We start from the raw sequence: 12,904 nt of genomic DNA on the forward strand, positions 1-12,904 counted from the left end.
TTAGCATAAAGCCTTGTTCCTAGCCATTTGCTTCTTTTCTTTTCACATTTTTTTTTCCTTTTTAAAATGTGTATAGTTGTTTTGCCCGTGTGCTTGGTTCCTGAGGAGGCCAGAAAATAGTGTCAGGTCTCTTGGAACTGGAGTTAATGGATGATTTTGAACTGCAGTGTGGGTGCTGGGAATTGAACCCAGGTCCTCTGAAAGAGCAGCCAGCCCCTTGGGTCATGTTTAATTGTATTTTGTAGCTGCTAAATTGCATAAAAGGAAAAAAAAATTGGTTTGACACCATCTAGTGGTCTGTTGGTCATCTACCAGCTAGATTGTGAGGGAGTCATCAGCTCATCCTTATTCTGTCTGTAGAGGGTTAATTGAATTTTTTAGGTTAGATTTTATTTTATGTGTGTGAGCCTCTGTGAATGTATGTATACCATGCGGTGCAGTGGAGGCCAGAAGAGGGTGTTGGATCTCTTGGAACTGGAGTTACAGGTGATTCTGATCTGCCTGTGCGGGGAACTGAACCCAGGTCCTCTGAAAGGGCAGCTAGTGCTTTTTACCTCTGAGCCACCTCTCCTGCTCTGATATTTCAATGCATTGGCTGATTTCAGAGTAGGTTAGGCTCTGTGTTGTCGGTGGCTGCTTCGTTTGCCATGTTGGATGGTGCATTGTGCTTCATGCACATTGCAGTCTCATCCTGTGACCACAAGGTTGGGTGCCCTTTCCCAAGTGGCCTAAAGTTAGAAGTGGGTCTTTTGTTTGTGACCTCTTTCCAGCTCATTCTGCAGGTAGCCAGTAACTACATAGTGGAAAAACAACTGAATAAACCAGAATTCTGCCTTAACGTTGCTCGAACTACCCGCAGCTGCAAACATTTATGCAAACATAGCTAGTGTCTCAGGAAAGCTTTTAATGATTCCGTCGGTAACAGCTTGCCCATGTGCACAGAAGGCTCAGCATGTGCATGCACAGGGAGTGCTGTTTACGCCACTCTATAAAAGCTGCGTAAAAGTAGTCATTAAAAACCATGTGCATATCTATGTGCAGTGAGTGCAGTGCCTGTGTGCAGGCCTGAAGAAGGTGTTGGATCCCCGGAGCTGGAGTGCAGGCAGAGTAAGCTGCCTGACATGGTGATGGGAACTGAACTCTGGTCCTCTGCAAGAGCAGTTCCTCTCTTTACCACTGAGCCATCTTACCAGTTCCTCGTTTTTATTCATGGGAACTTCCCATTAACTACGATGGTTTGGTTTTACTAATTAACGGTAGTTACAGAGCTTCGCTCCTTCCACACTGTTACTTGGTAGCCTTTGATAAAGCATCTAGAGTGGGACCCGGCAGCTCCTGAAGGCAACCACAGCTAAAGCCCCTGTTCCAGGTTTGCTCCATCACTGTGGTAGCTTGACCAGCTTCCTTGCTCTCTGGTTCCGTGTTTAGGAAGAAGTAGAAACTGTCGTGTCCATGCTGATCGAGCAGGCTCGGGCGCTGGCTCGCACTGGGATGAAGAAACACCTCCGGGTTCTCCCCATGTATGCAGGACTGCCTTCTTTTGAGCAGATGAAGGTGTTTGAAAGGGTGTCACATAGCGTCAGGAAGGTGAGCCTCCTAGTGAGTGATCAGTGGTGCTTGCAGCCATTGGTAATCACATTGGCTCCCCTTTGTACTGCAGAACGCTGTCTTTGGTTCTATATGTATTAGTCTGTGTTCATGTATGTGTGTGTGAGCATTCATGTGTGTAAGCATAGGCATAGGCCACGGTGTGTATGTATTAGTCTGTGTTCGTGTATGTGTGTGTGAGCATTCATGTGTGTAAGTGTAGGCATAGACCAGAGTGTGGAAGTTGGAGGAAAACCTTTTTGAGGCAGGTTGTTGCCGTGTCTGCAAGGCTACCTGGCCCACAAATGCTGGGGCTCCTTTCTCTGCCTCCTCTCACTGTGGGAATTCTGGGATTAAAGACACATGCTACCCCTGCCCGGCTTTATGTGAGTTCTGGAGATTCAGGGCACATACACAGCCAGCACTGTACCTACTGAGCCCTCTCCCTTGACCCTGTTTTGTTGTTTTAATTGAAGTGAACTTTGCTAAACAGAACCTTACTTTCAAACCTTAGGCCCATGTTTCTATGCGGTAGGTCTATAAGTCCATGGTAGATAATGTGCTGTGAGAATTTCCAAACCTGCCCAGAAGGCCACTCTGACAGTAATTATCAGGGCAGGTCACTTCTCGTAGCTTTTCTTTGTTTGCTGAATATTTCTCACAGCACATTATTACCTTAGCCTCAGAGACTGTCATGGTAGATTACGTTCAGTCAGAACTAGATAAAGTTATTAACCTTGGTTCCTAAAGCATTCATTAGTAGTTTCAGTTTGTCCTTGAGCCAGGTTTAAATCAGGTAAGTCTTTAGCCTTGAAATTAGGTTGAGGATGGGTGAGGTGGCAAGAAGCAGTGGATGGTAGGAACCAGGTGCCTGATTTCTGCCTCCCTTCTCCCCCATATTCTTTCCCCCAGATGGGGAATACATGGCTCAGAGTGCAGTAGGTGAGGATGGCCTGGCTCTGAGGACCCATTTCCAACTCAGTGCCACCTTATAGAACAACCCAAATCTGCCCCGTCACACATGAACTGCCATCACACATGAACTGCTGTCACACATGATCTGCTGTCAGCCCGTCTGCAGGCCTGGGTTCCACCTGTGGCTGCTGTTGCCTTGCCCTAAGTTACTTAGCCTCAGATTTCCTAGCTGTAAAACATTCCTAATTAAGCATTTTACTATATTTATTTATGTGGGGGTGGAGCAGGGCACATGTGTCATGTGCACACATGGAGGTCAGAGTGCACTTACAGGAGTCAATTCTTTTCTATCACATGGGTCTCAGGGATTGAACTCAGATCCTCAGGCTTGGCAGCACGTGTCCTTACCCACTGAGCCATCTCACCTGCCTCCTGCCTCCGCAGTAGCTTTTAGATAGAAGGCCACTGTATAAAAGGAAGCTTCTAAAAAACTGAAAAACATTGTGTGCGTCTTATATACATGTCCCCAGCTGCATTAAGCTCAGGCAGGGGACAGCTGGCGGGTAGCCAGAGACTGGTGCACACTAGCTGGGCCCTCCTCTATCTCCAAGCTTGTGCAGTGACTGTGTTGGTGGCATCTCCTTCCTCTGTGGTGCTTCTCTCTGGTTTGAAGGGTTGGCCAGTTCCTGTCAGTAGGTCTGAATTTATTTCATGTTTTAGTGATGTTGTCTGGGCAGCAGTGTGAAAGGGAAACTTTGTTATGACATGTAATGTATAATGTGTATCATGTATATTGGAGGATGTAATGACACAGCATATCCTATCATGTATATTAGAGTATATAATGACACAGCATATCCTATCATGTATATTAGAGTATATAATGACACAGTGTCCTATTATGCATATCCCAGGTTGTGCCTTTCCTCTGGCACCCGTTGCTCTCTGAAGTTATCTGCTCAGTAGAAAACAGACATTACTGAACTTACTGTGTGCTCAGTGTTAGCTTCTAACCTCTTTGTGTTTGGAGCCCCCTCAACAACCCTGGGGGAGGCGGTGGTCATACTGTGTGCATGAGAAAGCAATGCTCAGGAGCTTGGGGAAGCTGTGTACAGAACTGGAACATTTGCAGCCAGTGTCCTGGTCCTAAGCTCCTGCCTGGCAGCATGCTGCTTGAAACAGTAGTCTGTCTTTAGGATTTTAAACTTGCAGTGGAAAGAACCAACTGGTTTTCTTTCTCTTTTTGGTAGGTGATCGTTGCCACCAATGTGGCAGAGACTTCTATCACAATCAGTGGCATTGTGTATGTGATTGACTGTGGCTTTATGAAGCTTCGAGCCTACAACCCTAGGACAGCTATTGAATGCTTGGTAGTGGTACCAGTGTCTCAGGCATCAGCCAATCAGCGGGCAGGACGTGGTGGGCGCAACCGCTCGGGGAAATGTTACCGCCTTTATACAGGTATGTACAGTGTTTCTTAACTACTTTGGATTTTCTTAGAGTAGCCTGGGCTTTGGATCCCAGGGCAGGCAGAGCTCACCATCAAATCCAACTCCCTCCCAGGAATGCTGGGCCTTGTGTCAGACCCCTGAGCACAGACTCATACACCTAGCACTGTCTGCCTGTCTGCCTGCCTGCCTGCCTGCCTGCCTGCCTGCCTTTCTTCTCCACCCCCTCAGCTTAATGTGCTATCTTCTTATGCCTCCTGAACCCAAAAGCTCCTCCTGTCAGATCCCCATTTGCCTTTGCTGGGTTCTCCTGAGACTCCCTCACAGACAGCAAGTACTTGGCTCAGTTCTATATCACAAGGCGCTAGTTCTGAGGGCACACAGTGAAATTCTGGTAGACAGTCCTGGCCTTTAACGAGCTTTCCTTTCAGCCTGCTGACACTGGTAGCCATGGGTACCATGATGTTCCAGAGCTGCCGTTTCTGTGTCTTTCACTGGGAGTAGAGCTGAGACATACACCACCCCCACCACCTACCTCCGTAGAGCACACCTTCCTGCCTTCTTACTGTGCAGACGGAATTTCCAGGTCATTAGTTCCCTCCTGTGTCCAGTGTCCACTTACTCTGTCTTTGCATCCCTCGTTTACGCTGTTTCTCTTTGGCCCTAGGGATTAGTGGTGCTGGGCATAGGTGCGTGGGTAGACTTGAGACACACAAGGGAGCCTTTAATTCTCTGAGGCATTGCAGAGTTGTAGGTATAGTAATTGTGTGTTTAACTTTTTAAGGAATTGTTTATTTTTGAGGCAGGATTTCTGTGTGGAGCCCAGGCTGGCCTTAGCCTCAGAGACCTCCCTACCTTTGCTTCACAAGGTCTGGGGTTTAAAGACGTGCACCACCATTCTCAACAACACTTTTAGTTTTAGGTAATTTTACTTTGCGTGTTCTGCCTGCACATATGTCTGTGCACCACATGTGTGCCTAGTGCTGAGGTGGTTGGAAGAGGGTTACAAATCCTGGAGTAGGATTACAGGTGATTCTTATCTGGTATGTGGGTGCTGGGAACTGAACCTGGTTCTCGGCATGTGCTCTTAACCATTGAGCTATCTCCCCAGCTCCAACTCAGATGATGACATGGGCATCAGCATTTCCTATGTCAGAGAAGTCACGTGATAGGCTATGGGCAGAAGCTAGGTAAGTGGATTTGGGTGGAAGGTCACCGAGCCTTTGCTGTGGCTGCTTTAGCGTGGGTGTGGCTGGGAAGGGCCAGGAACTTTCCAAGACTTTTCCTTAGCTCCTCTGCTCTCACTTGACTCTACCTGATTCTCAGCTGTACTCCATTCTTAGACATGTAATCTGCTTCCAACTTCTCCATTCATACCTCTCATGCCTTGGGCTTGTCTGTCTTTGCATCTTCTCAGTGGGGCCAGCCTCTCAGCTACTGACTTGTTTCTGCCTTAGCCAGTGGTGTGCCTGGGGCATGTGGTTGTCCTGGTAACAGTACTGTAACCACAGAGATCCTCCTGATGCTCTTGGCAGCTCATATGTAGCTTTTCCCCAGTGTCTGCTCTCCTCCTTCCTGAGCCTCCCGTGGTCCATGACAGGGGCATCTGTCCCTGTTGGGTCTGTTTTCTGGTCTTGATCCAGGTCCTTCCTACCTCAAGGTCTCCAGGGACATTGCCTGCAGCTTCTGCCCCTCTTGACCTGTGCCTTGGCCCCAGCGGCCGTTGCAGCTTCCCTGTGTCATCACATCTTTGTCGCTCAGCACCTTCTCAGTGAGGCCAGCCTCTCAGCTACTCACTTGTTTCTGCCTTGGCCAGTGGTGTCCTGGTAACAGTAGCCACAGTGTTCCTAAAGCTAAAGAACTTCCTAGATGACTGTTGTTTGCCATCTAGAACCTTCCAGCCAGACCCATGCGTTTGGCAGTTTATGTTACAGACCAGAATATCGGCTGGCTGTTTGCTCAGGAAAACCTTTCTAAAGTTCTTACTGATAGCCATGTTTCTCCAGGAGACTTTGGTGAACTTCATTTTCCTCTTGTTAACTGAAGCCTTCTGGTCTAAATGGAGGCTGCGTGATGCTTGTTTAGGGAGGATGTGCTTCTGTGCTGTGTTCACCTACGTGGAGGGCTTTGGCATGTGTACATAGGCTTTCTGAATAGACACAGAAAGTGGTTTCAGAAAAGCCTTCCTGTCTCCCCAACCTTTGATCTGGCTTTCATAAAGTCCTCCCCTGACTACTCTCCTTTCCCCTCCTCCCCCGTCTCTGTCTCTTGGGTGCTTCTCCTGTTTGAAGTCACCTTTTGTTCCTGTGGGACACGCAAGTACAGGATTCTGGGTGTGACTCCGCATTGGCTCCTTGATTTAAAAACTAGGTTTGTATGAATTTTGCTCTTTGTGATTAGATCCTTCGTCAGATGCTAGGGCACTTCTAGTGATTTGATTTCATTGTTCTTTGCCTATTTGTCTGTTCTTGCTTCCTTGAAGCACTCTGTCCTATGCAGAGCGACCAGTGACTGGGCCTGGCAGTAATGACCCAAATGCTTGCCACTTTCATTTTATGTTTTGCTGGCAAAAGCATTTGAAAAGCAGCATTTGGAGGTAAAGGAATGTGCTTTTGTAGAGGGGTATTGTTCAACTCAGTATTTTTGAAGTAGAATGGGCCTTCCTAAATGTAAGAATAACTTGGTTCCAGAATCCCAGAGCTCTTGTTCAAATTAGAGAAGGAGGACCCTCCTATTGTACAGGTGCATTTGAGTGTCACATTTAATCCGTTTCTGATTTCTTATATCCTTAGAGGAAGCCTTTGAACAGTTGCCTCAGTCCACCGTCCCTGAGATGCAGCGCAGTAATTTGGCCCCTGTCGTCCTGCAGCTGAAAGCCCTAGGGATTGACAGCGTCCTCAGGTTCCACTTCATGTCTGTAAGTCCTGCTTCTGGCTGAGGAGCGCATGTGGGTATGGGGGAAGGGCACTGGTCAGGCATGCCGTCTTTCTTCTCACGCATGCCACTTGGTCCTATCCAGGGTGTGGGGCAAATTGGCATCCAGGCGAGCCAGAATTATTCTTCCTCTTGTAGCTCCTGTCCTTTCTCCTTGGGGAGAGGCAGGTCAGTGGGTAGCTGTAGCGCAGCTTGTCCCGTGCTCAGAGAGACAAGGAAGGTGGGGAGTCAGGACGTAGTCTGTGACTGCGCCTGGCTGTAGAGTTCCAAGACTGAGAGAGCTCAAGGTTTGGGAGGAACCCTGTGTCCCATGGCATCTGTGATCATTTCCTAAGGCAGGTTATAGGAGTGGAGTCATTGGCCTTCTGTAGGCTCGGCTCTCTAGGCTCCCCTAGGCTCCCCTCAGTAGCATGCGAGGCCTGGCCTGGCTGCTCCTGGTACACCCATCGTGCTCTTGCACATGCTCAGATGCAGTGGCGGGCGAGTGGGGAAGGTGCTATAGCTATTATTTACCTGTCAAATCGTAAAGTATGACTTCACTGTAGAGTCGTGTTGTTGGCAGATATACATAGTTGTGTGTATGTCATCTGCCCTCTTAGATCAAAGCTTTGTAGTCTGACAGTAGGGTGGGATTGTGTAGTGATCCCAAGTACTTACCCCAGAGCTCCTGTGAGTACAGACTAAGAACAGGACCGTGTGCCCACAGGAACCCAGACACTAGTGTGGTGCTTAGCTGTCCCATTACTTTCCCACAGCAGATCTCCAGCTCTGTAAGCTCCCCCTGAGCCTGTGCCTACCTTGCTTCTCCAAAGAACCAAGTGGCTGGCAGCTGAGGGAAGCTTGGTTCAGCTGTTTGATTTGCAGTGATCCCTTGGCTCCCCTGTGGGTAGCCAATCAGTTGTAGGTCCCACAGGGTAAAGTCTATAAAGTCACTCACCAAGTCTTTTAAAAATTTGACTTTGTTCTTTGGTAAACAGCAACTAAAAGCAAGGACCTAGTTAGCCTCTGACCCTGCCATCCAGTGCTCTGAAACCGTCTTCAGGTTTTCATCTGTGAGGTCCGGTTAAGTCACGCTGATGCTTAAAGTGTGTTTGCTTCTCTGCAGATTCGGAGGCAAGGCAGTTCAGTCTGCAAAGGCACGATCGTGTCAGCTGGCTAACTAGGAAAAGCCCCTCGAAGGGTCTCCTGATGTCTGACACCCGTGTCAGGGCTTTGGAGGGAAGGAAAGCGGTGTCAGCGCCCCATCACAGTGCATAGCATGAGCCTGCTGCCCTTGCAGCATCAGTGTTGTCTGTAGTTTTAGTAATTTCAACATGTTGCTTCCTCGCCGTTGGCAAGGCCAGGGCACTAGAAGTTGGTCCTTCCTCTGCCTGTGCTGAGCTGTAGTGTCTGCAGCTCCAAGTACAGGGGAGGCTGAGGGCAGCTTAGGGAAGTGAAGGGGTAGTTAAAGTAGAGGCTGTCTCTGCTGATAGAGGAGAGGAGATGGGGTAGGCACATTTCAAAGCACAGAGACTGGGGGGTGGGAGTATGATAGCGTGCGAGTAAACCGGCATGATCACGTGTTCTATTCCCTGTCAAAGAAACTAATCTGGGAGGCCTTTGATGTGTTCCACAGCCCCCGCCGGCACAGTCGATGGTTCAAGCCTTGGAGCTGCTCTATGCTCTCGGAGGTAAGCCTGGTTCTCGTGTGTTCACCTGTGTGATGATGGAGAACTGGACTTGAATTAGTGCTCTTAGTCTTTAAGGATGGGGTTGGTCCTCCCCATGTGTATAATAAACTCTTTGGTGACATTTACTCTATTGAAATAGAAATTAGACAAAAGTAACTCGTGACCCATCTTAGGATTTTATTGCTGTGAAGAAACACCATCCCCATGGCAACTCCTTTAAAGGAAAACGTTTAATTGGGTCTGGCTTAGAGTTCCGAGGTTTTGCCCATTATCATCGTGGTGGGGAGCGTGGTGGCAGGCAGGCATGTGCTGGCCAGGCAGCTGAGAGTTCTACATCTGGATCCACAGGCAGCAGGAAGAGAGTGAGCCTATCTTGAGCATCTGTAACCTTACAGTCCACTCCACAGGGACACACTAACAAGGCCACACCTACTCAGCAAGGCCATGCCTCCCAATAGTGCCACTCTCCGTAGGCCTAGGGGGCCATTTTCATTCACCAGCGCACGGCCAATATGATAATTTACAAAGTGGCAGACACTGTGGATGGTCACCACTAGGGCCACACTTCCCAGAGGCACCCAGAGACTGGCAGGTCTCTATACAGCCCAGTTCCTGTCCTTACACCCCTTTCCCTCTTCTAGCCACACCCTGAAATCCCCTTCATTTTCTCCTTGAGGTCCCCATGGGAATGGGGCAGGTAGCAGCCCTACTGTTTGGGCAAGGCACTCGGTGCTGTGCAGGAAGCCCTGTTGGTGCGTTTGAAAACACAGTATGTGTCTTAAGTAGAGAACATGGTGTCAACTCAGGAGGTACCATGTCTTTTATGAGTGGTGACCTCTCGGGCTGTCCTGTGAGTACTGAGATTGTCAGTAACTTCTAGTGGAGGTTTTATCCTGAGATTTTGTCTTGAGTATTTTAAAAATAGCTTTATTGAGGCATGCATTCTATACCATAGAGTTCACTCCTTTACAGCTTTCTGCTCAAGGGCTTCTGTTGTCATGGGGCTGTGCTGTCTTTAGTATAATCCAATTTCATCTATTTTCATCATTCTAAAAAGAAGTCTGTCTCTCTTGGTGCTCATGCTCCATTCCTGTCCTCGTTGGTCCTAGGCAACCGCTAACCTGCTGACTCTGGCTTTGCCTGGTTGTCGTCTTACTTAGAAGTGGGATCTTAGGCTGTCTCTGGTGGACTGCGTCTTTCTCTTAGCTCTCTCTACGGTCACTCACGTATCACTTGTATCAGTGGAGCATTTATTTTTCCTGCTGAGTCGTATCCCCGCGTGCGGACATGCGACCTAGTGATTTTTTCCTGTCATTACATAGTGGGTGTTGTGAATTGTTTCTTTTTTGCTAGTACAAATGATGCTGCTATGACATCAGCATGTGGGTTTGGTGATATCCCTCCCACCCCTCCCATTTTCTCTACATTTGATCTTGTCTGTCTTTTAAGCACAGCTGACCTAGTGCATATGAAATGGTGTCTGGTGGTTTTGAATTGTGTGTCTGTGATGACTTATGATATTGAGAGCCTTTCTGTTTGTTTACAGTTAGTGTCTCTAGACCCTCTGTATATATGGATGGGAATTTCTTCTAGGACTCCTTTCAGATACCAGAAATCTAGGGATGTTCACGGGATGTTCACTCATGTGTGAGATGGCATGGCATGTGCACATAGCCCACACATCTTTCCATATACTTTCAACTGTCCTTAGGTTTACGTGGAGGTCACAGTTTCCACTTTGTTGCTTTTCTTCTGCCTCTTGTGTTTGAGTCTTCATGTCTAAGGACTTACACTGATGTGGGGCTGGGGTCCTAGCTCAGTGGGAGAGCGTGTGCTTGGCGTGTCCGAGACCTTGAGTGCAGCCCTGACATCCCACGCATCAGCACCAGCCAGACAAGCAAAGAGAACAGCATTACAGGCTTCTTCTTTTTTTTTTTTTTCTTTTTTCTCTTTTTCGGAGCTGGGGACCGAACCCAGGGCCTTGCGCTTGCTAGGCAAGTGCTCTACCGCTGAGCTAAATCCCCAACCCCCATTGCAGGCTTCTTACATCTGACTCACAGGCTTTATTCCGAGTTTTAGCTCTTGTACTTGTCTGTGATTTGTTCTGGTGTGTGTGTGTGTGTGTGTGTGTGTGTGTGTGTAAGGAGGGAGAGAGAGAGCGGGAGGGAACCATTTTCATTTATTATATTTACATTTCTTTCTCTGTGAAGGAATCATCACTTGTGAGTGTAAAAGCTGTCCGCCGAATGAGAGAGGTCTTAAGTTTGGGACAAACCTCAGCCTGTAGTGTGTCTTGTTAGAGTTTGGTCCCCAGCTCTCAGCCTATGACAGGGCTGTGTGAACTGAGGAGCAGGGAATGCTATTTTGTGTCATCTGTCCTCTGCAGTGACTCTGAAAGCCACACAGCAGGCAGACTCTGTCCTCACTGGTATAAACATTCTGGAGAGAGTTGGGGAAGCCCTGGTTTAAAAAGACAGTTGTTTTGGAAAAGAAAGGACCTACCTTTTCTGGCTCACCCCAAGCTTTTGGACATTTGATTGGTGAAACTATCATCTGTGTCTTGGGGTTCCTGGGAATCTTGTGTCTGATAGTGGTGGTTGGTAAAGAGACCTGTGGGAAAGTTGGAGGTGGTGGGGGAAGTGGTGGAAAGATGGTGTAGTCTGTCTACTTCAAGGGGGAGAGGGTCAGGGTCAGGGTCAGAGTTCATATTCTGGGTGTCCAGCCCAGTGATTGCTCATATGGTGTGAGGATTCTAGACTTTTGAGGCACTGTCTTTGAATATTTGGCCTGTCGGATCCTAACTAAGGAGTAAGATCCAGAAGGTGAGGAAGCGGGCCAGGTTGTGGGAACTGAGGAGAGCAGTGGGTAGTCACAGTGACAGCTGCTCGAGGCTGCTTCGTCTGTGCTTCCAGCTGTCAGACCCCACAGAGGGTGGACTCTGTGGAGCATCCCATGGAGGGGAGAGAGGGAGCGGGAGGAAGGGCAGGCTGCTGCCTATGTCAAAGTCCTTAAATAGAGTTCCTTAAAAGCAGCATCTTAAAACTGGTGTTGATCAGTGATCAATGGATTCCTCTCTTCACGTGCGGCCCTGGTGTCAGGCTACTCTTAGGGAGCAGTGAGTCGTCTCTTCTCCAGCTACTGCTGATCTGCAGCTCTGCAGCACAGTGGGGCCTGCCTCCTGACTTCTTCTTTCTGCTGGCAGGTCTGGACAAAGACTGTCGCCTAACCGAGCCGCTTGGCATGAGAATTGCAGAGTTTCCTCTGAACCCCATGTTTGCCAAGATGCTGCTGGAGTCAGGTGGGTAGAGCCTGGCAGCTCCTTTTGACTCTATGTTGGTTTCTCTGAATTCTGTGCACCAGGGAAGAGGGACCAATCATGGTTTAAAAGTGGCAGCAGCAGTGAAGGGCTTGTTTTTACCTAATGATGAGATGTGTGTTTGTAAGACGTAGTGTGGTGTTGGATACCTGTGCAGTGGAAAGCTTCAGTCAGGGTAATTAGCGCATCTCGTAATTACGGACTTCCGAGTAGCAATGGGAACTGCACACCGGACCGTGGTTGCCATAGGTCAGACCACTACAGCGCACTCCCAATGTTTTCCTTGTCTATGCTATAAAATAAGGTCCAATTTTATAGTTCTTTTCTTCAAATCTCTCATATATAAGTACTTATGGTGCCATGGATGACCACACATGTCTCTCCTGAGGATTCCTCCCTGCAGTGCTAAGGTTGAGGGCTCTTGATGCTGCTGCTGTCTCTTGAGAACAGACTCTGGGAGATGCCCTTCTCTCCTATTGGTTCATTGTCTGTTTGCAAACAGGCCTTTCGTGTTCTTAGGGAACTTTGGCTGCTCTCAGGAGATCCTGAGTATCGCCGCCATGATGCAGATCCAGAATGTCTTCGTGTTTCCCTCCAACCAGAAGTCTCAGGCGGTGAGTCCAGCTTCTCCCCGAGCTCTTCACACTGTTCTCTTGCACATTCTTGTCAGAACTCGGTTAGAGACCGCTGACGACAGTTGTATAAAGCAGTCCCGCCTGCACTTGATGAGTATGGAAATATTTCACAAGAATGGTTGAATACCTTCCGTACACTGGAGGCAGATGTGGCGTACCACCACGTGGCGGTAGTTCTGAAGTTACTGCCTGTGTCTTTCCGTATGTTTGTATCTGTATCTCCTCAACCCCAGGGAGCACACGGCATTATTCAGGAACTTCTCCATAGACAGAAGGGTTCAAGGGTGGCGTCTGAAGGGGGCGGTGAACAGCATTTGGTTGGTTGTGGGACATGGGAGGTCAGCTGTCAGCCCTCCTGCAGTGTGCCAGGTCCTGCAGAGCACAAGAGCATCATGGGTG

At 48.5% G+C, this 12,904-nt stretch overlaps 1 protein-coding gene across 10 annotated transcripts in view; it reads left to right on the forward strand.

Annotated features, from left to right (window-relative positions):
• The window catches only part of Dhx35 (DEAH-box helicase 35), a 57,249-nt gene that overhangs the window by 29,446 nt on the left and 14,899 nt on the right, over positions 1 to 12,904 (forward strand). For 7 of the 10 annotated variants that reach the window (XR_015683216.1, XR_015683215.1, XR_015683213.1 and 4 more), the window contains 6 exons: positions 1,429 to 1,587; positions 3,753 to 3,963; positions 6,743 to 6,867; positions 8,500 to 8,554; positions 11,757 to 11,852; positions 12,390 to 12,484. Coding sequence is in view for 3 of the 10 variants with exons in the window: in XM_087653444.1 (XP_087509570.1) it covers positions 1,429 to 1,587; positions 3,753 to 3,963; positions 6,743 to 6,867; positions 8,500 to 8,554; positions 11,757 to 11,852; positions 12,390 to 12,484 (741 nt within the window). In the remaining 7 variants the exon portion in view is untranslated. Of the gene's footprint in view, positions 1 to 1,428; positions 1,588 to 3,752; positions 6,321 to 6,742; positions 6,868 to 8,499; positions 8,555 to 11,756; positions 11,853 to 12,372; positions 12,485 to 12,904 lie in introns of all 10 variants that reach the window. The other 3 variants (XR_015683218.1, XR_015683217.1, XR_015683219.1) reach the window with 2 other exon arrangements.

The sequence above is a fragment of the Rattus norvegicus genome, chromosome 3 (genome assembly GCF_021556685.1).
Source record: "Rattus norvegicus strain SHRSP/BbbUtx chromosome 3, alternate assembly SHRSP_T2T, whole genome shotgun sequence".
NCBI lineage: Eukaryota > Metazoa > Chordata > Mammalia > Rodentia > Muridae > Rattus > Rattus norvegicus.